The following is a 27,772-nucleotide window of genomic DNA, read 5'->3' on the forward strand; positions in this document are numbered from 1 at the left end:
TCAAATGCCATTTCCTAATGTTGTTCTCTGATCATTTCTTACTTCTGGCCACAGTTTTTTAGATCGCGTTGATTTCTTCCCACTCCCAAATGCTCAGCATCTTGTATTCTTTTCTTTGTACCATGTTTGTTGAAATACATTTTCTTTTGCTTCAGCCTGAAAACCCAGACTGATGGGCTGCAGTTTCTACTGTCCATACAACCACGTGGCATGTTTCATTTTCCACAAGGGACACCTTTTAGAGATCAGATTGTTGTGCTTTAAGGCTGGGAATTCTATTTCTTTTTACATGTAATACTACTATAGTTTTCTTTTGATCTTCATTATTTTGTTCTCACTAACAAGAAAGGAAAAAATTATTTAAGCTACACAACTGCTCTACAAAAAAAATCTTTTCAGTACATCTCAACTTCTTGTTTACATCAGGCAGCAAAACTGCAGGAGATGTTAGTCATATTCTCTATTCAGAATTGTCAATAAGAACAGAAGCAGCTAGGAAAAAAAGTGCATTTTCATTCTATATTCAATTCTGCAGTGAAAGCCTTTAAGCACGTACAGAAATTCAGTTCCAGTGCAGGAGTCAGTATTAATTGTCCTACAAAATCAAACCAAAATGCCTCAAGAACATGACCACAAAAAGACAACTGTTCAGCTCTTAGACAATATGTTTCTGTGGGTTCTTTTGTTTCTTGATATGAAACACATCAAGATCATCTTTAGAAAAAGCATTACTTAACTGAGAATTTGTTTAAATGGCGGGACTAAAAACTTTTTGCAGATAGCCCATATCTCACTGTGGTACCTTCGTGTTTGTTTTTTTTTAAGGAAAATAAAAAGAAGTCAGTTAAAATGATAAATAAGGGGAACATAGAATTGCCATCAGCGCAGTGCCTACAAATCTAAAGCTCTTCCTTGTACTCTCTCCTTTTCAAGTGGAGGGCAATAAAAATCTGTCATGAAAAATCCAGTCTGAATAGAATTGAAAAAGCTTCACTTACCAGAGTTGGAATGCCAGCAACCAAATGCTTTAGAACCAAATGCTTTAGAAAATGGAGGCTGTGGGCCACACAAAAAACTGAATTCCACAGCATATAAACAATTCAAGCTTTAAACTGATTCATGAGAACAAAGATACTCGCTTCAGAATTTCATCCTTATCTTACTGGAAAACAAATTCTTAAGGAAAACATGTATCAGCATCCAGCCAACTTTGACTTAAAATACATTATGATCACTCAGTATGTAGGAATACTAAGACAATCTTTCTCAAATAGCACAGATTTTACAGAATTCTGAGACACAACACAACAACTGAGCAAACTCACAAAGCAGAGGGCAGCAGTGCTTTGAACACAACTTGTAAAAATAAAACCCGTAAAGCCAGCCAAGAAAAATACATTATTTAGAAGACTAAACATTTATTGAAAAAAACCCTAGAATATAACTTTGCTGTAAGCTAAATCCCCACTCCTAAAGTACTGCTTAAAAGCCATCCGAAAGAGTCATCATGTGGTTGTATTTCTGATGATGAAAAAGAAGTCCGCTCCTCCACACTTCACAAGTTTTCTTCAATTCTGAGGATTCCATCATATAAATGCATTCATAAAACATTTTCCACCAAGCCAAAACACACTAAGCCAAAAGGAAATTAAGCACTGGACCCACATCCCTCAAACTTGTTTTCTTCAAGTAGTAAAAATAGCAAAAGTTTCAAAAACAGATTGCAAATCATTATATATATATATGAACATAACAACTTGGAATTATCTTATGTTTCCCATCTGGCAAGCTCAATGAATCAATGGTTTCACCCAACTACAAGATATATAAGCTCATAAGGAACTGCCAGAACTTCCCTGCATTTTTGTAGTACACCACCATCCAGATCAGCTTTAAAAAATGGAAATAGATCCTCAAACTATCATCTAACCAGACCATCATCTACTAGGTTCTTAAATTTAACACATTGTGCTCATATATTCAATAACACAACTGGGACAGAAAGACCTGCAAATGGTTCTTGCAATGCAAACAAAAGATGTGTACGTGGCTATGCTTCTGACTCACATAAAGGAATTCAGTTTAAAAACTGATATGAATTACACTCTGATGAATAAGAAAATATTTTTACGAGCTGTTGGAGCAGATGTACCATAAGAACATAAGCTTATGCGTGCTCTTTAAAAAGATACTGGAATATTTCAGTATTTAGGTAATGTTTACTAACTTAGTGAAATTTCTATAACAAAGTGGCACACTGTAACATTTCTATCCTGCTGGCATCAGTGATGCCAGCATAGAAATCATTTACATCACATTGACTGCCTCCAATAACCTCTCCACAGAAAGATGATTTTCCCAGTTTTAGTCCTCTTCAGGTTTTTAACATTTCTGGAATAACAATTTAAGTGTTTATTCAAATTCAAAATCCAGAGAGATATTCTAGGAAGTAGGAAAGAGGTTATGCATTTATCTGATTTCAGTGCTCTTCATGAATAAGACTAACATCAGCAGAGTGCATAATGAGTTGAGATGAACTTCACACCATAGAGTGAGGAGAAAGGTAAATGATTTAAAATGTGCTAAAGTAAGTAGCATTTACTTGATACGGTACATTTGCAGAATTACCTTTAAAATCTTTCACAAAACATATTTCAAATCATCAGGCTTCGATATACTAATGGGTGCTACAACAGGAGCAAACAGGTAAATGGTGTCTTCTGGATTAGCCATAAGAAGCTAACATGCTACGAAGAAGCCACTGATGAAGAGGAATTATGGGACAGAGATACTACAGAGACCCTTTACCCACAACTGCTGTATGGGAAGCTTCATCTTTAAATAAGCTCTGGAATGTTATTCTACATAAAATGACCAGCAAGCAAAGTGCTTCTCAGTTGCAGAAAGGTATGCCACTATACATTCTTCTAATTCACTGGTAAATTGCATTTAATATGAAAAAAATTAAAAGCTTTTAGTCAAATCTGGACTTACTGGTTTCCATGATTATTCTTTACTGCAATGCTTGTAACTTAATCTTAATAAATTGATTTTTAAGGACCTGCTTCCTATCAGCACCTCTCCTCTCAGTCCGTCACTGCTCAGTAACAGAATCAGTAGGAGGCTTTTAATCCCACCTCTCACTCATGAGGAATTCTCAGTTTCCTGAAATATTTTAAAGTGCAGAAAGGATTTTCCTCAGTTATTCGTACACAGTTATTTCACTAATATTTCAATTTGCATGATCACAGCCTCTATTAAACAACTGGTTCTTGAAGAATCTGGTATGACTTGGGTGCCCACTGCAGAAAGCCTTTAAGCTGATTTTGTATACTGCTAGAATTGCAGATTTCAAAGTTATGAAGTCTAGGCACTTGTCTCATGACTGCTGAGGACCACTGATGTAATTCTTTCTCAGACAAGCATGGGCAATTCTTAAAAAAAAAAAAAAAAAAAAAAATCACATAGTATGTAGTTTAGAATTCAGATAATGGAAAATACCTACAAGTAAATAAATAGAAAATACAAAGTATTCACGTGTTTAATTATAAATATTTCTAATACACTTTTGACTATTATTACTTCCAAATACATTTCTTACATCTTCTAGCAATGACCATTTTTGGCAATACTGCTTATTGAAAGTATAAAAAGCCAAAAATGCCAAGTAACTTTCAATAAACACTACCATAAGTGTCTCCCAGATTACATCTGAAGATATTTACAAAAAATAAAAATAAAAAATGAAGAAGTAGGGGAAAAAATAACAGAATTTAAACAGAGGAAATTCACTGAAACCTCTACATTTTTTCTTCACAGTAACCCAATATCCTCTGGCTGACCACATACAGCTGACTCCACCAAGGAGAAAAACCTGATTATTTTTTTTTTTCTGAAGTGCTGTTGGTAATCACAACGGTGGCAAAAAGGTTTCCAGGTCACGGTACTTGAGAGCAGGCCAGTGCCTGTTTGAAGGAATTTATCTCATAGAAAAGAAAAACTGTGAAACAATCACACAGCTGAAATATAACTATTAGTTTAAGGTTGGCAGGTTCCACTGGAACAAACTCATCGTAGCTAATCTTAATATCTCCCAAGAACCTTTAATGATATCTTGAAAGAAACTAAGGAAGTGCAAACTGACTGCAAAGGGACACAAATGGAAAAACTAAGTGTGCTGCATGTTTTCAGGCAGTTACGTTTGCCTATCTAAACTTCAAGTCTGAAGTTCTGAATTGCAGTAAATAGACAGATTCTCCAGCAGAATTTAAGTCAAGCAGCTTTTCAAGTGGATTTGTCATGGAACTTTTTGACTGCAAGTCTAATGCTTTTCCAGAAAAAGAAGCAGTCTAAGAAGCTAACAGTCCGGGAAGCCTGCAAACCAAAGCGAGGTATGCTGCTGAGGTCACTGTAATTTCAGAAGCTTTTCAGCCATTTACATGACTTCTTCCCAAATTGCTATCAACTTAAAGATTTCTTCTGCTGAGCTTACAGTATCTCCAAATCCACATGACGAACATCAGGATTTCGTTGCTGAAAATAAAATAAATTAAAATTACATTTTTATTGAAAATATTCAACATTTTCACACCTAGATACAAATAACAGATTTCTAGTATGATGCTGGCAACTGGATAACAAATTCCTTTTTCTGGTAACATCAATGATTTTCAATCGAGGAATAGGTTCAACAAATATAATCATTACCAGGAGCTATTCTGAAGACTAGGTCATCCTTTTATTTGATAAATACTTTTAAACTTCACAGCTGAATTAGCTCACGCTTTATAAGGTATGAAAGAGCAATTACAATACTTAAAAGGCAATTTGTTTTTACATAAAAAATCGCCCAAATAAAACATACTTAAAGCAATATACTTACATATGACAAGTAATTTGCAGAACAATGGATAATTGCTGAAATAATTTGTCATATGTCATCAAAGCTACTTGACTCAAAATGCTGTTTCTATTTAGACATATGCATTTTCCAATATTGTGTTTCATTACATGGATTGTACATCATTACATGGATGTATTACAATCCACGACAGGTACACTGAGAGTCACCAACTTCAAAGCCATGTGAATTTGAAATCCCCAACTATACCAAATCCCAGTATTCATGTTAATAAAACAATTAGTCGTGAGCCTGCCACGCCTTAAAAGCCATGAAGAACTTGATCTGCTGATGCAATTGCATCCCCAAAATATTTTGATTTATAAACAGCACCACTCTTAGGATATAAACTAAAACTAGAATATTAATCAAAAATGATAGACAAAGATAGATATGCTCTCGAGCAGAACCTCCAGATTAAGGGGAAAGATGGCCATAACACTAATGAATATGTCTGGCCATGAGTATGCATGCAGCTCTATATTTGTGCCAGAAAAGGTAAAATTAACAACCACAAAATAAGTAGAAACTTAAAAATGGCAACAATTTGTTGCATTAACCAAAATATACTTAAATCTTAGAATAAAAAAAAAGAGATGTAATGATAAGAAAGTTATGACAGGGCTGTAAGAGCAGTAAATACTGTTCAGTTTCAACATGAGCAGAATAAGTTGAGTAATCAGAGCTCTCACCACACAGCTATATCAGTTTCAACAGAACACTAAGCATCAGATTAAAAATAAAAAATTGAAATTTCCTTCTTTACAACCAAAACAAAATTCACTGCCTGTAAATAACCTGACATTATGAGAATACTCTAGCATTTAAAGGGGCACAGGTCTCACTTTCTGAAAGCTGTGTGCTATAAATAAAACTGAGCCAAATGCAAAACAAAGCACAGGTTTGCTGCTGTGCAGAATTCAGTGAAACTACAGCAAGAGAGTTGGCATTAAAATCAACCACCTCTTTTCCTCTTGTATTTACGTACACAATCCCAAGAAGTATAAGCAGTGATACTGTTTGAAATACATCAGAATATACATTCTGTACTAAACAGCTAAATTTTACCTTTAGGTCCTTCTCAAGTCTGTCTACTTCAGCTCCCAGTGTGTCAATGATATTCTCACCATGCTTAAGCATGAACGCTTCTAATTCTTCTAGGGTCTTCACTTGCTGAATTTCCTTGCAAGAAATCAAATTCAAGAGGTTAAGTAAAAGGTGGGGGGGGTGGTGACAGTGTTAGAAATAACCCTGCAGAGGGTTCTGATGTATTCAATAGGAATGAAAATGCTAAAAAAATAAAAATTAAAAAAAAAAAAAAAAGTGTGTGCCTTTGCTATTTCCTTTCAAAACATCACCTACTGACATATCAAAGGCACAGAAGTATATCTATTTGATGCAAATAGCTGGCTCATCATTACATCTCCATTTGACATATAGTTTTCTTTTCCTCCTTTATTTGCAAACTAAGCCTAGAAAATTTCATTCATTTTCTGGAAGCTTCTGGGGTATCACTTTCTGGCAGAGAATGATACTGTATTTTTTCATTATTTTCATGCATTCCTGCTTATGCATGCACTGCTTAGCCTGGGAGTCACATTACCAACTGATCTTCAATCCCACAACAATTGCTGTGAAAGCTGCTGTAAGTAATGCTCCTCAATAATATGAAAAAGAAACTCAAAGACAGCTGACAAGAACTAAGACCAGGAGATCAAGTGTATAACAAACTGAAACAATAAGGTTAAGGAAGACAGGATGTTACACTCCTTGATTTCCTCAGAGGTCTTACACCCAAGAACCAAGCTGACCAGAAGCCATTTGTCCTCTAGTATCTCAGCCATAGAATGGACGATACAGCTGCCGTATAGGACAAGTAGGTGATTTGTAAGACTCAGTAAAAGAGCCAGTTCATCATCTGTATACAACTACAAAACAACAGCTTTGTCTTCAGTTTTAGAGTAATGGGACAGAAGAGACTAATAACGTACCAGAACAAGCTTAAAAAATATCCCCCAATCCCACTGATGTTGAACTATCACACGGGCAAGTCTAACAAGCAAAAGAAGTGAGATTAACCTGAGTGACAGCACTTCAACTGATAAATTTTACTACTTCAGAATAAGCAGTGTTGATACCATTACAGGATAAGCTAATAATTCAAAGAAACACAGACAAAAAGGCAAGCATCATGTCTGCCCTTGATTGTGGATGACTGAGTCCTACTGAAAGTGGCTATCCTTTAATGATGTTTTCACAGCTGACACAAGGGTGCTACTGAACAGCCGTAAGAGCAAAACAAACCAACTCAGACTTGGCAATATAAAAATCAAGCAAGCCTGTGTTCCCTGTTGCACAAATCTGATAGCTCTCTTCCTTCCAAAAAGTATATTAAATTGAAATCCAATACATGAACAGATCCCTTATTGCTCTCTCTCTATACATACACACACATATACTTTTACTGTTATTAAAGAGCAGTATGTTTTAAAACTTGAGACACGGACTAATGGCTTAAAGATATGCAGTAATTACACACAAACTCAGAGAGCTGCTAAGTCATCTTTAATGGACACACATACAATGCAGACCTCAAACTTTCATTTTGAAAGGACAGCAGAGAAGAATCTGATAGCTATACAAGTAAATGCATATAATAGTTACTTGTGAAAATAGATGTGTCAGCAGAAGATTTTGCCTACTTAAAATTCTCCCTATAGTTTAGATAGATTATTCTTTACTACAGACTTCATAGCTTTACTATGCAAAATTAACCCTAACTCAGTGGGGTTTTGCATTTCAATACTGAAGGGAGGGATTTAAAAAAGCTTCTCTGAACTACTCTAGAATCAGAGACATCAAGGATGGTTAATTGATGAATGCGAATGCTGTCAAAATGCTGAATCACATCATGCAAACAATCCATATTCAAGTCTAGCCTGAAATACAGCCATTGCATCTTTAGCACCCAAGGCAAATACCTGTACCAAAAAGCATGCTTTTGCTTAGGTGACAGCCTTCTAGCGTTGCCTGAAGTTGTTGTAATTTAAAAAAAAAACATTTATTTGATGAGCTGCATTCTCACCAGAATGATTTTAGACAGATCTGCATTTTTCTAAGTTGATTTAAAAATTTGCCTTCCTTTTTACTCAAGCCCTGCTAAGCCCGGAAATGGGTCTATCTCAGCAGCACGTTATTACAATTCTGCATACAGATACACTAACACAAAGTAAAGACATCTGCAAACCTTCAAAATGAAGAAGTCATTTCAATGTCTCATCTACTTGAAAAATTTTTAAGTATACTTGAAGCTGCAAAGCAAAATCAAATGCTGGAAGTAACAAAATCACTTTGTTTAAACATACTTGTAGCAGCTGTTCAATGTCCTGTTTTTCCAGGTAAGAACGTGTAACAACCCGTCCATCAAAGTCTACTTCTGCCTTGAATCTCACTTTGCTCATTCCCATGTCTGTGGCTTTAACATCGTGAATTGCTCTGAAACCATAATTTTTAAATTTGAAATTACTGAAATCATGTTGTCATCACGCACTTCCATTAAATACTGGTTTACATTTAACTAGTTAGATCACTCCCACAGGTACCTGCTACGCCAACACAAGCATCCCCACCTATTAAAGGGATGGCTACAACAAAAGGCAGACTGCAAGAAGCATGGTAGACTCAGAACTACATTTGTAGTATTTGAGAAAGAATTTTAAAATAACCTGTTAGCTTTTAAGTACAACTTATTTGATACCACACGGAAGGTTTTGTGCTTTCTTCCACTCTAAAACATAAATTATTTTGGAATTCAAAAAAACATACGCGCAGCTACTTAAAAATCTTTAAGTACCCTCAATTCTGAGGTAAGGAACAATGAGCTGATTTGTCACACTAGTTACTGGAAGGACTCACTGCAATTACAGAAATGCCCTTTCCTAGCTAAATGCACAATTTGTAAGGGTGTGATTTGGAGAATTTTCAATTCCAAGCTACATTTAACACAAGAAAAAGTACTGGATGTTGTGTCTGGAACTCATTTTTGATCATACTGAATAACTGATCATGACTAATCACAGTACAGCTGTTTTTGTAACTGGTGACAATATTTATTTATTCAGAGGTCCTTAAAAGATGCTTCAAGATAAATGTTGCAATATTTTGGACAACTGAATCCTTCTGATTTTTTATTGTATAGCTTTACTCAAGTTTGTTAAGTAAGTTCCATGATGCACAAATAGAAGCAATAACCAAAAAGCCCTATAATTTTCAGGGATAGGATACAAATAAACTTCAGATCGAGACACACTGTAGTTCACTTCAGCAGTTCAATACTTTAAAATAATAATAATGAAACTCTATTACCTTTATGTCCTTAGTTAGATTAACGAAAACTTACTTTATCCTTAACACAAGTAGAAATTAAAATTGTCACTGCATATTAAGTTTCCACATTTTTCCATCCAGGCCAGAAAAAAGCAGACTAAAATACGGATTGAATATGAATTGCAGAACATTCAAATTTTTGAAATTTGTTCAGACATTTCTGAAGCATTCCTGACAATGCAGGACTTAAACACAGGAATAGCTGAAAGAAATGAACGGTCTTTTTTTGTTTGTTTTCCTTCAGACCTTGGAACTGACTACAAATAAATAAATAAATACCCTAAAATATTGTAGCTGATTTACTCAGAAGCATATTCACAACTAAAGATCAATAAGAAAACCAGAAGTGTTTTGCTTCTAAATTAAGGCTAATAGGGTTGAAGAAATCCAAAATAGCTCCTTAAAAAGCATTTATTCAAGATTTCTGAATTACAATGAGCTCTAAGTTTGCTATTTCCAATTGCAAATCTCCAAAGAAAGAGAAATTAGCATCACGTTCATTCTGTAAGCATCTAACGTGCAGAATCTATTATACCATAACATTACTGCAGCACTACAGTGGCAGCTGCTACTGAGCTCCAGACACTGAATATTAACGGTAACACAGAATTAAAACAGTTAAGCCTGATAAGCTATAAAAGCAACATGGCAGCATCATTTCTGTGCTAGTATTTCATGTATTTGAAGCTACTTCTAAATTTGTCACAGCCTTCTCAATTAAGTCATGTGGAAATTCTGGGAATTAATGTAGCTGTTGTTACACACATGCAGTTTCCTTTCAGCTGTGGAACATCTGGGAGGTAGAAGCATTCACTTACTAAATTTTTAGCACAGAAGTCAGTAACAACTAACATTCTAAAATCTCAATACAGAAGATCGCACCTTAAAACCAGAAGACTCTTCTTAAGTGCTCTAATGATTTTTCCCATAACGTTATTTTCCTGCTTTTGCTGCTCAGTAGAATTTTTGAGTTGCAAGGATTCTCACCTTACTACAGGATCACTTTCCAGTAACTCAGTAAGTCGCTGCAGTTGTTCAGGTTGAATAGACCGTCCCAGCAGGGCTTCAGTGTTAGTGTAGATCAGAAATGCTGACACAGTTCCTAGCAAAGTTCCAACGCCAAGAGACCCCACGCTGTCATAGTATGGGTTTCCTAAACAACACATCTCAAATTAGTTTATGGTACATTTCTAAAACGTATCAGGTAATTCAGATTTCCCACTGAAAGGAGCTCTCAGTTTGTTCGGGTGTGCTTTTTTGTTTTGTTTTGGGGATTAGCAATTCTTTACTACCAATCAACAAGAGGAAGCTAGAAGAAAAAAGTTATCGTTAAGATAAAGCCTCAAATCCCTCCTTTCTCCCAAATAGAAAATATCATATATTCCTTTCTACTGCAATACTGATAAATGAGCATGCTGTTCAGTTTTGGGTTTCTGGGTGCAGAATTTGGGTTTCTGGGTGCAGATTTAAGTTTATACATTTAAACATATGCAACAGCACAACCAAACATCTTTGTTCTTTTATCAGTGAAGCAGAATGCTTTATGAAGTTAATTATATAGATATAATTTTGATGGAAAACAAAGCAGATTTCCTACATGATCTTTCCTATCAACTCAAATATTTTCAAGTATTAACCATTTCTGGAACACAGTATTTATATAATGGATATTAAATGTATTCAAATTGGTGGAAACATTATTGTGTTTGAAATTTACAAAGGAAGCTAGAGTTGGAATTAAAAAAAAAAAAAAAATGACTTCTCCATAACAAATTTGAACTTGCAACTTATTCGTTAAAAGCCACACACACAAAATTGCTGTACATTTTTTAAACAATTATTTTAAAAAGTCAAAACCTTTAAAAGGGGCAAATAAATAACATTCCCTCAGTACATTTTAACTGTGCAAAGACAGATTTTGAACCAGTTGCTATACAGATCATGCATGATTTGGGTCTGCCACATTGCTCGAGAACACTTATTAAAATCAGAATATAATACTAACACCATTACATATCAAAAGGAAGGAAAGAACTGCTTCCTTAAATCCCACCCCAACACGCACATGCAGCTGAATACCACTGATTACAGAAGCGCTAATTATGTAGAATATGTAATTTAAATATATGACTATAACGAGCATATTTCTAAAATATCTTAGCTTGTCCACAAAAACAGCTCAAAAGAAAGTTAGATCCATTCGTGGACACGTACTTTTTCAAGCCTAATCCCTTTAATAACAAACATAGGGAAAAGCAGACTTAATTTTTTATTTTTTTAAATACTTTTAACTCAAATTACTGGAAACCAGCACAAATTTCTGAAAGCCCACATAAGTTCAGGGACCAGAGAAGAGTAGAGCTGTATTTAAGTCAATCAACGCAAGCCAAATACTCTGTGTTCATATAATTAACAGGAAGAAATTCATACTCAGTTTGCCTCAATTTGAGGCAGAATTTTACCTGTTAAAGAAGTCAGACCCATGCACGTAGCAGCTACAGCCACGCTCAGAACTGCTGCAGCATCTTCCAGTAACACCACATTGGTACTTGGATCACGACTCTGCACAACTGCATACATAAAAAAAATTAGACTGCTTTGGAAATCTTAGGTTTACAGCATTCTGCATAGTACTCTATGAACAATATTAACACATCAAAATAGACAAAAAGATTCCTTAACTAAATAGTCGTAAACTGTGAATTCTATATGCTTTCACAAAGCATTCACAAATAAAGAGAACAAACCCAGTGCATATCATGGAAGCAATTGTGGAAGTTTCTCCTGAACATTTCAAAAGTGTACAGCAGAATTTATTTAAAAAAAAAAAAAAAAGTACTTCAGTAAGAGTATTTAAGTACTGCAACTTAAATCAACAGGTTATCATCTAATTTGTAAAATGTCCTTCTTACTAGAATAGAAAACAAACCAATAAAGCAGGGGTAAATTGGCAGTGAAGGAACAAAATTATTTCTATATGCAAATGGCAACAAATAGATTCTGTTTTAAATAATCACATACCTTACTGCTACAAGGACACATACCATATTGATAAAATGACAGACCCTTGGCTCGAGCGCTCCTGCGGATTTCATTTATAGCAACAAGAAGGGTAGCTGAAACAAGACCAAAGTAGCTGCTGAAAAAATTTGAGGCAAAAAAAATGTGTTCATTTTGAAAAGGGGGGGACTCTTCTTCATATCATCACAACAGATCATCAAGAAAGAAATCTGACTATTTATTGATTGTCTGACAATGCAGAAAGTATCCTTTTCTACACACGCCTCCCCGTACAAATCATCAGTTAATCTACATGCATAGTTAAATACCAAAAAGGCATTTAGATATACTTTCAAATGATGCATTTTTCAACTTCTTATTACAAATAGATAAGCAAAGTTTTCCATTTCTTTTGTTTAGCACAGCTGTCACCAACAGAGTTCAAAACTTTACTGCTGTGTAAGTAAGGACTGTGTATAAGCAATTACTCAGAATATAGCGTCAGACATTATTCTAATAGAAATACTGCTTGGCGCTACATACCTCCTTCAGATACCAATGACCCTGCCAAAATGCAGTATGCCTGTATGGGGTGGGGACAAAAAAAAGAAATCTCAGTTACTGTCTATTGATCTTTTCACCACAGACTACCCTAAAGCTGCATTCCAAAATGTCATTAGACACCTTGCCACATAGTTGTTCATAAACAGAAAAACAGAAGTGATCTTGCAACCAACAGTACTTGAAATAAACAATATATTGTAAAATAGAAAAGGATCCCGGGAGGCAAAACCTCAAAACATGGTCATTAAGGATGGTTTCAGTTAAGTGTGCTGGGATTCAAAATGACTCAAGAAGTGAATTTCAGAGGGTGCCATTACTTCCTATTAAGTCAGCAGTACCATGTACAGATATAATAAGAAAACAAGATTAGCTTACCCAGAGTAGAGATTCTATAGGATGAGGGTGGAGTAAACCCATGATCCCATGATACCAAGAAAGTCCTGCACCCATCATGAAAATGCCCACCCCACTAATCAGGGAGGCAATATAGCGCATGTTTGTGAAACCATACCTAGAGATAAAGAAAGAAAGTGATTTAGGAAAATAAGTTACCACATCTCTGCAAACACATCTACAAGCTTTCTCTGTGACCACACAAAAAACATTATCAAGTACATACTAAGACATCAAGCATATATATTTATCTAATTCCTTTATAACAAACTATACTAGCTGTACTAGGTCTTAGAGACTGTTTTTTTTCTAACTACTGTAAAAAAAATCATGTCACTTTTACATTATATTGAAATGTTACTTCTAAACAAAAACCTCTAACCTTATAGGCAGTTAGTCTACACATTTTTTTAATGCTAATGAAAAGGGAAGAAAACTTTGACACTTTTATTTCAGAAACCTTTAAAGCTTGCAGTCTTTATGAGCAGAGGGAAGAGGCAATGCAATATCACAGTGTGCCTTTATTCCTTATATTAACTGCTACTGCAAACAGTACATCTCTCAGTGACATTTAAATAGCAGTGCATAACACCAACACGGAAAAATGTGATTGCTGAAACATTCTTGGCATCTCTTTCCAGTAAGTTACTTAAGATTAAATTTCTTCAAATTACTTGAAGCTCTTAATGGTGAAAAACTGAAGCTATTACGTAAATGAGACATATATTAAACATATATTAAAATATATATATAGACATATATTAAAATTGTTTACAATTAAAACTGACTTGCTCAAATATGTAAACTGTAAAGCATGCAAAGACCAAGAAACCAATCATGGAGATGGTAGCTTCAGATGTTCATGAAGAAAGGTAAGAATGTACCACTAAAACCTGTTACTTAGCTAAGAGCAAACAGTAATTTGAGTCAAACACCTCTTCTTGAAATACAAGTGCGCTTGCAAAAAAACAGAAAACACTCTGTTGGGGCTTGGGTGTTTTTTTTTGTTGTTGTTGTTTGTATTTTAAATGTTAATGTTAGTGTAATATGTAAAAACAACAGATCTAACCACTGGTAGAGGCCGAAGAGTTCAGAACAGCTTAAAAGGAATAAAGCCAATTAAAACAGTGCACATCAAAACACATAACCCAACAAAAAGCATTAAATATAATATGTATCAAGCCACTGAAGCTAGAACTCCCGCAGTTTGGCAGAAATCTGTTTGCTTTTATTTTTTCCTCATGTTAAAAATAACAAGCATTTCAGAAGTGATATAAAAATGGCACATATAAAAAGAATAAAAACTGCACAAAGCTGATCTTACTCCTACATATGATTATTGAAACCATTATTTACTCCAAAAGCTTACGGATGACTAGGGTCAGGTGTCCTTGCAGACTGACTGATGCCCAAAGCTAGCAACGCCTATTTAAGACAAAATTTTAAAAAAATACATTAATTGAAGAAAATATTAGCACAAAACCATGACAATTAGTAATATTCTGTTTCATGTGAACTTGACAAAGAAATAAAAGCAAATGTAATATGCTGATTTGCATATGTTTTTGTTCTTCGTGTTTTATTAGAACTGGAACATAACCTTTAGTAACTGTTAATCAAATGCAACCTCTTTCCTCCCCACAAAATATTGTTAATTATAACTGTAAGAGATTTTAGAATTGTAACCTGAAGTGAACACCACATGTAATCACAAGTGTTGTCATTCTGCTTCAACGTGAAGAAGCACGGTTTTTCAGGAAACAAAACCACTTAAATAGATCTCTTTTGAAGAGGAATTATACAGAGACTATGGCAATGGAATATAATTTTAAAGCAATAATTTCATAATTCTCAGCATTATTTTACCAAGCAATGACTAAGCAAACTCTATCTTTCTATTTCCATACCTGACAGGAAACGTTTTTCTACTTAACATTCAGATAAAATAATAAAGAGGTATTCTTTGTACACCAGCTTTGTTTCATGTCTCACTGACGACACATTAACTAGATGAATACAGTTCTAATTATTGTAACTCCTCTTTCAACTTACTTCTAAATAAACTTTCAGAATTCACATTCTGACTTGTCTCATTCTTACATTAACAGAGATTAAAATTTAACTGCTGAAGTATGAGGACATGCATGCAATAAAAATTAAGATGATCAATATATCATTCTTGTCCAGGATGCGCAGGGATCAAGGCAGAGAGGGGTGATCACATACATTAAGATTCAGGTATTTGGTTCTGATTCTGCTTCCAAAAGGTAAGACTGGTTACATTATGCATACGCATAGTGACAAACAAGATGAGGAATAAGTCCCAGGACAATCTGTGACTAACATTTTAACCTGTATAAACTTTGTCAGTGTACTTTCATCCTGTTATCTGAAGAGAACGTAAGTAGCAACTGAAATAGGAATGATGAATCATATGAAAAAAGTAACAGCTTAGAAGGCTGAAAGTAATCACGGGAGAGGTAAAATAATATATATATACTACAAACAGAATTATCAGAGCATAAACACTAGCCCAAATATTAAAATGGGTTTTTATTTATAATCAGAGATAACTTTCTAGACTCTGCAAATAAGGGCTCTTGGTCTTATTGACTTGGTCAATTACTCCACTGCTGGTTTATGAACTCTCTGCCAAATTACAGACGTTAAAGAATAGGAGAGCAGCCAGATAAGCCTGCAGCAATCACTGTATTTGACAAGCGAACGTGCAACAGAGTAGCAACAACACTGCACTCAGACTGCAGAACAGCAGGAAGAGCCCTGGGTTTTGCAATGTTTCTGAAGTAACCAGCATTTCTGACAAAATGTGCCTTCATCAGCCTACAATTTGGTAAGAACTATACACAGTAACAGTATGTTTTATGTGATACTCCCCCTTGCCTCCAGAAAACTAAAAATGCACTTATTTATGACTCATATGCAGTGAAGAGTACATCGTGCTCCTCCTGCATGTGTACATGCATAGCCTGTGACACCCTGGGCAGGCTTTGTAATCTGAATGATTTAAATCAAAATGTATTTAATCACTGAGAAGAACACAAAAAACACGTCCTCTCGGATGTAACTGACTAGTCAAATAAAAACTAAGACGACTTCAAATGGCCTTTAGACTAAATACTAACTAGTACACTGAATAACTGCTTTCCAGGATGATAAAAGTAAGTATTTACTTTTGTTACTTTTGTTCTTAAAAAAAAATAATTACAAATACTAACTGAAGCAGCATGAAAAAAAAACCTCACCTGGTTGCATGTGTCTGCTAAAGAATGTATAGCTTCTGAAAACATACTTGCAGAACCCGTGTAAACCCAAGCAAGTAGCTTAAAGAAAAAATTCAACCCATTTCTGAAAATGAAGAGAAGAAATAAGCTAAAAAACATCTGAATATTTGGTCTTTAACATTTTCAGCAAAACCAGAAGCAGTGTACAATCATGCAATCCCACTTCCCACTTACTAGAGGAATGTCCAGGAAGGACATTCAATCAACTAAAATTCTTGAGGCAAAAAGGCATGTCATTTCAAAAGAAAACTAAAATAGCTAAACAAGTATCTTTGCATAAGTTTCCACTTTGCTCCTTTGTATTAACAATGTCTTAGTAAAGAAATAATTCATTTTAAATATATATTTTACAGATGTACAGGTCTTATGAGATATGAACGGTAGCCACCATTAAGCCACACTTAGGAAAACTTCACATATTTTCATGTATGATGCCAGACACTCTCTATGTTCATTTCCTTTAAAACTGGATTATCAGCACCATTTTCTTGCACTCAGACTTTTAAGACACAGTACTGAGTAACAGCAGAAAGAGAAAATGGTGTCACTTGCTGTTGTCATATGAAAGATCTTTAAAATGTACCTGAAATGATCCTTAAAACAAAAGCTTCCTTTCACAAGGGAACAAGGACGAACAACTTTAAACATCTGCCTCTGCATGCCCTTCACAATGTTGGTTTTAGCTTTAATAAATCACTTAATCATCTTCAAAAAAAATCTGCTCTTCTCTGATCAGAGAGATACTTTCTGTCTTATCTCCACACATTGATGAATGTATTTACTGAACGTCTTTCTCACCAACAAGAAATAAACAAGTCTATTAACTCCAGTTACAGAGACAAAGGTATCTTCAGCACACAGAATGTTCCCCTTTCCAGGATAATAAAAACCAATGTTTTTCATCTTCGCATAAACAGAACTTTTCCTTTTTAAACTTACATGCAAATAGCTACCATTACCACTTTCCCTGGTCCCTTGAAAAACATAGCTGATGCACTGGAGCGTGGCTGTAAAAAGAAATAAGTGAATATTAAAATAAGTTACTAAAACAAAGCAGACAAATCTTGAAGAGGATCTCTGAAAGTATCTGCTGAACAAATTACTCAATTACATCTTAGTCCTCAAAAAGTGAAACTGCAGGCCTTGAAGACTATTAATTTACTACTGAATGTTCACTGAGCTGCAGTGAGGTCTTACACATTACTACAAATAGAGGGCTATAAAAAAGATAAACAGCCAACAGAGCCTCCAGTCTCCACCAGGGGCCACTGCAACCATAACAGCAGAGCCAGCTGTTCAGCAGGAAAGTGAAGAAATCAGTCTACCATGATGGAGTACCTGGATCTAGGGAAAACATCTGCCTAAGCAAAGAGGAAGCCAAGAGTAATGCAAGAACTGGTGTGATGGCTTTTTTCCCTTAAGAAGCCCATTGCATTTTCTCAGATTAACAGCATATTTACTATACTACACATTTATAGACCATAGGCCAAACACATCCAACTCACAGCCCACTTTTTAACAATACATGCATTTTGCATTTGTGAACAATTATCATCAGGGATGAAGCGCAGGAAGAGTCATATTCCAACCAAAATCTCTGATGAAGACCATAAGAGCACACTAAGGTTTGCAACCACTTCCATCAAACCAGACATTACTTTCACAAAAACAGGGTCAAATATCCCACTAGTTTTATGTTTTTTATGCTCTCTGTTTTTTAAGTTTTAATAAAAATACACACAAAAAAAGTTTCATTACTTATATACATTAACTATGGAACATTTTATATAAGGCCTGAGACACTTGTGGTTTGCTCAGTGAGGAGCAGGCAAGCCAAAATGTTGGACACTCAATGATGTAGGTAAAATCCAAACAAACACAACTGTGTTACCAAGAAGGCAACTGACAAAAAAGAAAGAAAAACTTACACTTACAATAATATTTAGTTTATGAAACTGTTTCACAACCTTTTTCCCCTTTAAAAACTGTCATAGTACATCCCATGATATTTTTCTAGTGAAAAACATTAAAACAACACTTACCTTAGTATTTCCAAAGAACTCCCTGTATTCCTTCAATAGCCTTTGGTTTCTAAATAAATCTGCAGCACAAAATTGTTACCATGAGTACTTTCTAGTTATTAGATGTTTTGGGAATTTAAGGTTGTGTGGATTTGCTCCTTCCCCCTCTCCATATAGCAGCTGAGTTCTAATAAAAACTAGATAGTCTTATCCAATTAACATCTCCTAAAGGGATTTTTGTTTGTGAAAAACTGCTCCCAGTATTGTTAATCAGAAATAAATATTATGACCTTACACAAAACGCCGAATAAAATCTGCTACGATCCCATACGTTGTCACCATTTCCACCAACAAAGGATCACATACAGAAAGAAGAACTCAAAATACAGTTTTTGCTTTCCTTCCTTTGCCTTTATGTTAAAAAACAAAACAAAAAAAACCCTCCAAAACAAACAAAAAATAAATGCCAACACTCCATAACTGAATCCAGGGGTTCTACACTCCCAATCCTTTTTGCCACAAAAGGGGAGAAGAGAGGGTGCTTCATTGCATGACTCTTAACTTCTGTATTTTTTCCCACTCACTAATGTGGTGTGTTAACTTCAAAGTAAACAATGCTATACTCCAGAGGCAAAATTGTTTCAACAATAAAAATATATTAAAAAAAAAAAAACTGATTTTAAAGTGTATAACAGGAGTAAGTACTTTGAAGAGGTATTACCTCTTGTGAGATTTAACTGACCAGATGGATCCAAATCCATTACAAGCTATATTGATTTAACTGTAGCTGCAATTGATAATACCAATACAACAATAACTTTAAGGAAAAAGATTATTTTAGTATATTTTTACCCGTTCTGAAGCAGAAGGGCATTGAAGTTATTTCAGAAGAAAAATAAAGATTCAATTTAAAGATTCAGATGAGTTTTACATCTTTGGAATACTGTCAGTAAGAAAAATCCCAAACCTTTTTTATCATCCAGAAATGAAAACTCCCCCCTAGAAACAAAGTATGACAACAGATTTCAACTGAATATACGTTCTTGTTATACCACATGATTAATAAACTATAAGATAGTAACAGAATATTACCATTTAGATAGTAATGAGTTGCACTAACAATATTCCATAAAATCTTACTTGGTAATTGTCCAAATTTGTACATTCTCAACGAAATAACAAATACATTGACCATCTAGTGGATTTCCAATCATACTTTGTTGTTTACTTAAATTAATTTGAAAACTCTATACTTACTTTCTCTGTACTTGATCTCTGCTTCTTTGCGTCGTTTTCTCTCTCTAGCAAGAGCCTCTGGACTACCCCAAACTTCAAGAGACCTACGCAGAATAGAAGCTTTTTAACAATGGTTCTACTTGTGCAAGTAACACTCAATGCAACAGCAGACCTGTAACTGCTTTTTAGTTTAACTACGTTACAAATGACTTTCCTAAAAACAGAAAATCACATCATTCCCTCTGACAAGAAGTTGTGTATTACTTTGCAGAACAAAAAACTGGGAGAGAGGCAGCAGGGGAGAAGAATTTCACCATTGAACACATGAAACATAGCATCCATGAACTCAGTTACAGCTACAAAAATTAAGAAATAAAATGTAATTCAAATAGAAAATGGAAAATATTGTCACCCTTTCACACTTTTAAAAGCTCTCTCTCATACAATCCATTTTAAATGAGCCAAACATTTCCTTTACAAAAATTCTCTTACTTTGCCTCCACATCCGATCTCAGGTACACAGTGAAAGTCTCAATGTCATCATGGGGGCTTCGTCGTTTGATTTTCCGCAGTTGATCCAAATCACTGAGGAAAGCAGACAGTTTAGTGAAGGTTGTATTATTTTAAGCCTAAATTTTGATCTGAGTGCATTTTCACAGTCAAAAGTCCAGATTATGTAGTCACACTATGAAAATACAATACATCGAAGACAAAGTAATAAAACGTTTCCAATGAATGATCTGCACGTAACTGACTGTATACAAGTGCTGTATAAGAGTGTTCACAGCTTAGTGACCACCATTTAGAAATATTATGCTGAAAAAATAGTATTTTGTAGCTGAGAATTTCCTCTATCAAACAACGTAATTCTGTTCTTTGTATCTGTTGTAATTTCCTTGGAAACGAATAGGAGGCATTACATTTGGAGTTAGGCTGCAGTGAAGCAGATTATATTTTACATCAAATTACAGACCTCACACAACATGAAGTTTTCAGTGATTAGCTGCTCTACAGGTGGACACTCCTCAGCCAACTTTAGGGTCATATAAATACAAGTAAATTAATTTAGGTAACCATTACAGAGACATGCAAACTAAGTTCAGATTCCTAATGCACTGCAATGGTAAGTAAACAAGAGCTAACATTAGCCACTTAGCACTATATACACTGCAAAAATGCTCAGAAAAAGTTGCTGTGCTGAGTCACTCTAGAATAATTCATTATTACTTCTTGATGCCAAAGTATTCACTATTTAAATTTCAACCCAAACCCACCTTACCTGGATTTGAGACAAAACTCATTAATTGCTCTGACTCCAGTAATGAAGTTGTTCTGTGTATATTTTGGTCCGTACTCTCTTTTTTTGAGGACTGCTTTCACTTAAAAACAAAAAGAGATAAGACTGAAGCAGAAATTGCAAAATGCAATTCAATTTGATATCAAATTGTGATACCTCTAAGAGGAGATCCACTTGTGGGTGGTTCTTTGTTTGTTTGTTTGTTTTTAACTTGGAAAAGACAGGAAGGAATGTGGATAGAATTTGTGTTCTCAGTTAGCTTCTCTGCAGAAATACTTAATTTGAAGGAGTTTAAAGAGAAATTTCTGTTTTAAACAAGTTCGTTTCCAGGAGCTGATAGCATAACTCACAACAACATAATAAAAAGTTAAAATACAGATAGAGTGAAAGCAAGCACGACAAATTAAAATGATGAAAGAAAGATATGCCTTTATTTTATCCAGTTATGTTTTTAAACAACGTAAAGACAAAAGACTATTTTACTACCAGCAGAAATCAGAACACGACGGAACTCAGATTAGGCAGTTCATGTGGTCAAGATATATTTAGAAACCACACTGATTAGATTAACTCAGCAATAAGAAGGAAAGGAGGAAGACTTAGAATAAGGACTTGGGGAAGATCAAGTATTTCAAGCATTCGGCTCAGCTGCACTAAATCTGAAATGGTGAATGGACATGCCTAAAAAGATACAAGGAGGACAGACTGTCATAACAGGTGAGAAAAGTTCATTTTTTTCCCTGACAAGTTCATTAGCTTGAAATCAGTAATTTAAAAAAAAAAAAAAAAAAAAAAAAAAATTTATAGACAAGAGAAGAATTAGAAGTAATACTCCTGTGCTCTACTTTTTCAGGAGTCATTTTCAAACAACTGGGTAGCAAACAAATCTGATATACAAGTATTTTTAAAATGTTATTCACACCAGTTTTAATGTAACTGAAGAGAAGACAGCTACCCCACAGACATCTTTTTTTTGACCACTAGTTGACAGCAGTAAAGTTACAATACATGAAGTATTTCTTTACCTTTCACTTGGATGGGCTCTTTAAGGAAAGTCTGCTTTTGATCTGTATTGCCAGTATCTCGTCCTGTAAAATAAAAAAATAAAGCTCACTGCAAATGTGGAAACAACTAGAGTCTTCTTTTTTTTTTTGTATAATAGTTTGTTCAACATAAGAACATAGCTTAACATTGCTCTCCATAATGATAATTTGTAAAAAATCCTGGACTTTCAACATTTAAAACTCTCAAAACACGAAGCATGAATAGCAAAACATTCAATAAAACAAAAGACATTTAACATAGTACTGATCAGTAAACTCTTACCAGCTTGAAAAAGAGCACAAACATGTAACATATAGCAGAATATATCTTGATTTTTTAAAAATATTTTAAGAGTGTACTTACAGTTTGGGGCGATTTTAATACAAAACTTTAGACTACTAAGCACAACTTCGATACAGCTTAAAACTGCTGATTAACGTGCAGTCAAATTTTAAGGGACCGAAACTTTGAACTTGCAAAAAACCCTTGCTATTTAAACTAAATAATATTTAAACTAAAGGCCACAACTTTGGTGTCACAAATTGGAGTTATATTACCACCGAGTATTTTAGCTCTTTCAGAAGTTTGAAGTGATGACTCTAGAAGAAAACAATAAAATATAATTTGCAATACTGTGAAGTGAATCTTATGACATGGAAATTAATAAATTCCAGTAATTTAAGTGAAATTTTTAAGAAGAAATTTGAAGTACTACATAAAAATTTACAAAAATACTGCATCTTTATCTCATACATCTTGAAATAGCTTTCAGAAAAATAATCTGATGATTCTGATACCTTGAAGCAATGAGATACTCCTATCTTGATGTGATACTCAAATTATGCAGAGGTCAGATATTATTAAAGTTTAGACTACAAAACTGTCTTTTCATCAGACAGTTACTTATTGCCTTACTAGCAACTAACGACTAATGCTATTATACTTAGTAAATTATGAGTAAGGAAAACAGAAATTTAGGAAACCAGTCTTATTACATAACAAACAATGTTGGACCATAAACAAATAGTATTCTTAGAACAGACAACTCTATTAGTTATTGCTTGACTTGAAAACAAAAGCAAAAGTGCTTTCATTTCTATTCCTATCTGGTTTAAAACAGCAGGCAGCTGACAAATTAATAATTATTATAAGCTTCAGCTAAGATTGCTTACAAGAAACTGAATAGAAGTATGGCAGCTATCCACGAGAATTTTAGTAACTCTGCATGAAAGTGTTTACCTCATTAAACACATCCTACCAGCACTAACAATAGGCAGATTCATAAAATTCCAGGGGAAAAATAATAATTTATACTCAAGCACAGAGATCGCATCAGTTACCCTCTTACACTTCACAGCCTTGGCCTAGAGACTGGAAAAAAAAACCACAGTAGATCAATTAAAAAATATACATCAAATACTTCACTTTGACTGTTTTGCAAGCAAGCAGAGCTTGAAGATGGCAGTACTTTCAAGATGAATACATTCTCTTTTTTTATTTTACATATCCTATTAACAGAAAAAGCAATTCACAACTTTACTGATTAAGAAACTGAGGCCAATGAAAGATCCATTATTTGGCAAACATCTAAGTTACTGGAAAATTATGGCAACTGTTATATACAGAACACTATCTTTGGAGAATTGTATCAAAAAGTAATGCTACTTTTAAAACAAATAGTGGCAACATAACCATAATGCAGAATGAAGTTCCCTCCTCTAGGCCCCAGAAAACACTCCCTATATGAAATGTGACTGTAACAATATGCATTCCAAAGTGAACTTCAAAGCAAAACATGGGCATAATATCTCTATGGGGCGGTTTCACGTGCACTCACCCTCAGCAACAGGTGAGTCTTACAGTGGCCATATGGCGCAGCTACCCTGAGGCTCAGGAGGATTTAAGGCCATGCTACCACCAAGAGCAATGTCTCCTCCAGATCATGCAGAGACAATGTGCAGGATCAGCTCATCGATCAACCTGAACCCCCACAGAACAAGAGAGCAACTAATTGTACACAAAACCAGCCTGAACATCATTAATGTCAGCACAGTCAGAGGGACAGGACACTCGTTTGGACAACAGTCACCAATTACATAAGTTCACAGCAATCACAAAAGCAATAGCGCTGGACTAAATTCCACATGTCCAACTTCCAAGAACACCAGTAGCTGCATATTAAGAACCCAGAAGACACCAACAACTATCACTGACTCTACAACATTTTCCTGTATTTCAGCAGATGTTTTAGCAAGATTTTCATCCTTCAGATCAAGATATTCCAAGAAACATAAATGGGAGAAGTATTATCCTATTCTAAAATTTGATTACAAACTTTGGAAACAATATCTAATTGTTACACTTAGAACAGCATCTAAGACCTACTTCTGTAGTTCCAAGCATTAGAAAAATAATACTCTTAGCAGACTACGCTTACTAGCTTTTCAAGACCACTGCAAAGCTCCAGGAATTTACAAGTTACTAAAATAAGAACTAATACCTGCTAACATGACATACGTGATGCTATGGCAGAGAAAGCACAAGACTTTGATGAATTTCTCAAGTACCTAACTAGCACAAGACTAAAAAGTAAGCAGGGTCAAGGTATGTCTGTTACATCAAGTGTTTAATGTGAACGCTGCAGGTGTGACAACTGCAAGATCAGAGAGCTTTAACATATGAAACAGCTCAGCCTTCTTTCACCAATCACCTATGCCCTGATCTGGTGAAGTCCCAGTGTGCAATATTTACAATCACCCAATCTGCATTACTAGACCATTTCACACAGCAAGCCTGCAATAGTACAGAAAAAAAACAAACACGCAAAGCGGCCAAAGAAAATTCATATATTCCATTTGTTACCCAATCCCTGCTGATATCCACATTTTAATTTTGATTACTCTGAACCTAAATCCTTTAAATACTGCAAGGATAAAGGAGTAAATTTCAGCATTCCTTACCATTTACATATTTGAAACTTCTATATAGATTCCCAGAAGAAACACATACTAGAATTCTGCAGCTCTAGTATCACAGTGGAATAAAAAGAATCAGTTTTTACACACAATTTTTTTTTTCCCCATTTATATAAATGTTTTTTATTTCAACCCAGTACTACCTGTTCCAGCTTTGCGCACAGCATCTTCAGGGGTAGATACATTTCTATCTTCTGATCCGAGATCTTTTTTCTGACCATTGGAGGTATAAACTCTGACTTGACTCATCAGCTGCACAGGCAGACGATTGCATGGCAAAGCACAAAACAGGCTCCCACTTTTCATTGAAGCTTGCCATCCTGACAGAGGGAGGAGAAAATGATGTTTCAGACAACAATTTTTAAAGGAAAATGGTCCGGATATACCAACATAGGCTATGGAAAATTAGCTTAGAAGTACTGATTTGTGCTTATTTTACTAACGCTTAGGATTCATAAAACAGAAGAACACCACAATTTCCTCACCCCTCTTCAACACCGCTTTTAAATTCCAGTTAAATACTTGTTTGTTTTTCCCTATATGCTCTGGCAAATACCTCTAGATGAAGCTGGGACACAGATACAAAGTTACTATAGAAGAATGGCTCACTGATGCATTAAGTCCTGGTTCCAGCCATACTGCTTCAAAGTCTTAACAAACAAATGAAGAAAAAAAGCACCAGTAATAGTAAATGAACAAAGGCAGACCACTACAAAACTATTAGCCAGTGCTATCACTGTGTACACGCTCTGTATAAACTGTACATTACCAATTAACGTGTTACATAGCTCAACTGAAGAGCAACATGCTAATGAAATTACCTGCAAAAGCATATTATGTTTTATAAAAAGCCTTAGCGAAAAAAAATCTTCAATTCCACAGTATTTGCAACAGACAAATTACAATACAAACATGCAAAAAGCCAATAAGAAGCCACGCTGGTGGGCAGCCTTCAGGCTGCCTGCATTATCAACAGATTGACTAAGGCAGCAGAAAGGGCACAGGGTTCCTGTGGAAAAAATGCATCAAAGCAATAAATAATTTCACAGAACGAAAATAGTCAAGCAGTGCTGGTAAATCAGGTCGTGCAAAGTACGATCAACCATGCATGAATAATACACCTTGCAATACAATGACCATTTCATAGAACCGTGTATTCCATAAAAGTACCAACAACTTCACTCTTACTTTTACCCTCTATAGCACACACTTGACCATGCGTGTGTGCACTGACTTGAACCTTGCAGAAAAAAATACCAAAATTGTCAAATAAGCTCTCATTCTCTCTTAGATGTTGCAAGTGTACAAAAGCCTACAAAAGCCCAGGAAATGAAACTCAGTGACCTTACTGATAACAGCTTTTAGAAGACTGCAGCAAATACGTGACATAACGCAGGCAGTGCCGCTCCCTATGCTCCTATGAAACAGGATTGCTCAGAAACTGGTACGTTTAGATGGTAGCCTTCTGGTTGGTACGTTTGGATGGTAGCCTTCTTTGCTGTATGCACACACCATTCCGAAACGGTTCGCTGACACAGCCGCTACAGAAGAAGGCCTGTGTTGCAATACAGTCCTAAGTAACAGTATGAAAGCTGCTAAGAATTTCAACCTTGCAGAATCTGCGGCCCAAAGGGAAGGCCTGGCCTTGGTTTACAGACTAATATGGCCTTGTTAGTCTGAGCTTTAGCTCATGAAATGACGGTAAACAAACCACGCGCTACGTTTTTGCGGGAGGCCGACGAAGCGCTGGGATACGCACGTTTGTCACGTTCCGTCCCAGCGAACACAGCAGCACTCCGGGCACACCTTACTGTAAAGCCCCAGGGCCGGCCGCAGCCCCAGCCCTGCCTCAGCAGCACCCGACCTCGCTCTCTTTCGACCCCCAGCCCCACGCAGGGTCACGCCGCGCTCCCGGACAGGCCGAGCACTCACCGTGGCAGGCGCGGCGCAGCGGGGCCGCCTGGCACCGCACGTACAGCCGGTACAGGCTGCGGCAGCCCCGCCGCGGGGCCGACAGGGCCGGCATCATGGCGGCGACCTCGGACGGAGCGCGGCCGCTCCCCGCCGCACGCCAGCGGCCACCGAACGGGCGGCGACGCGCATCGGAGAAGCCCGGCCCGGCGGCGCGGCACCCCCCCGACCGCGGGCGGTAGCCGGCGGTGGGCGGCGCCGCGGCACCCGGATGTGCGCCGAGCCCGGGGAGCGCCCGGCGGCCTCCGCTGACTCACGGGCCGCTCCCGAACGACCGCCGCGCATGCGCCGCGCGCGGGTGACAGCCGTCGCTTTTCGCCGGTTCTCCCACAGGTGGCGGCTTCCGCAGGTAGGCGCGGCCCGGGGCTCGGGCTGAGGCGCCAGTCGGGATGTAGTAACGTCTCCTCCTTTCTCCGCCGGCGGGCGGTGAGTGCCCCGCTGCCGGCCTCCCGGCGTGACACCACCAGTGCTGCGCCCCCAGCGCCGCGCCTGATCTGCCTCGGCGCAGGCGGTGCCACGACGGCGCCTTGCACGCTGTTATAAAAAGCGCGTTGGCAACTTGAAGCTTTCCAGGATAACTTAGGTAATCTCTCCCCCGGATTTGTTTGTGCGCTGTGAGGAGCGTGGGAATGCACCAGAAGCTCGGTTGGCAGGGAACGCGGATAATTAATGTGTCTGATCAT

General features: G+C 36.3%; 1 protein-coding gene across 1 annotated transcript; it reads right to left on the reverse strand.

Annotated features, from left to right (window-relative positions):
* Positions 1-1,401: 1,401 nt before the first annotated feature.
* On the reverse strand, positions 1,402-27,772 carry SLC30A9 (solute carrier family 30 member 9). Its single transcript, XM_042871109.1, is given in 19 exon segments — positions 1,402-4,533; positions 5,969-6,082; positions 8,266-8,395; positions 10,274-10,439; positions 11,749-11,856; positions 12,331-12,402; positions 12,830-12,869; positions 13,226-13,361; positions 14,613-14,668; positions 16,507-16,609; positions 17,485-17,552; positions 18,588-18,646; positions 19,824-19,906; positions 20,295-20,387; positions 21,082-21,181; positions 22,125-22,187; positions 25,262-25,438; positions 27,051-27,256; positions 27,258-27,772. Coding segments are annotated over 19 exon segments (2,334 nt in total). The 3' UTR covers positions 1,402-4,488.

The sequence above is a fragment of the Lagopus leucura genome, unplaced genomic scaffold (assembly GCF_019238085.1).
Source record: "Lagopus leucura isolate 7727_CA_CO unplaced genomic scaffold, USGS_WTPT01 Super-Scaffold_100004, whole genome shotgun sequence".
Lineage (NCBI taxonomy): Eukaryota > Metazoa > Chordata > Aves > Galliformes > Phasianidae > Lagopus > Lagopus leucura.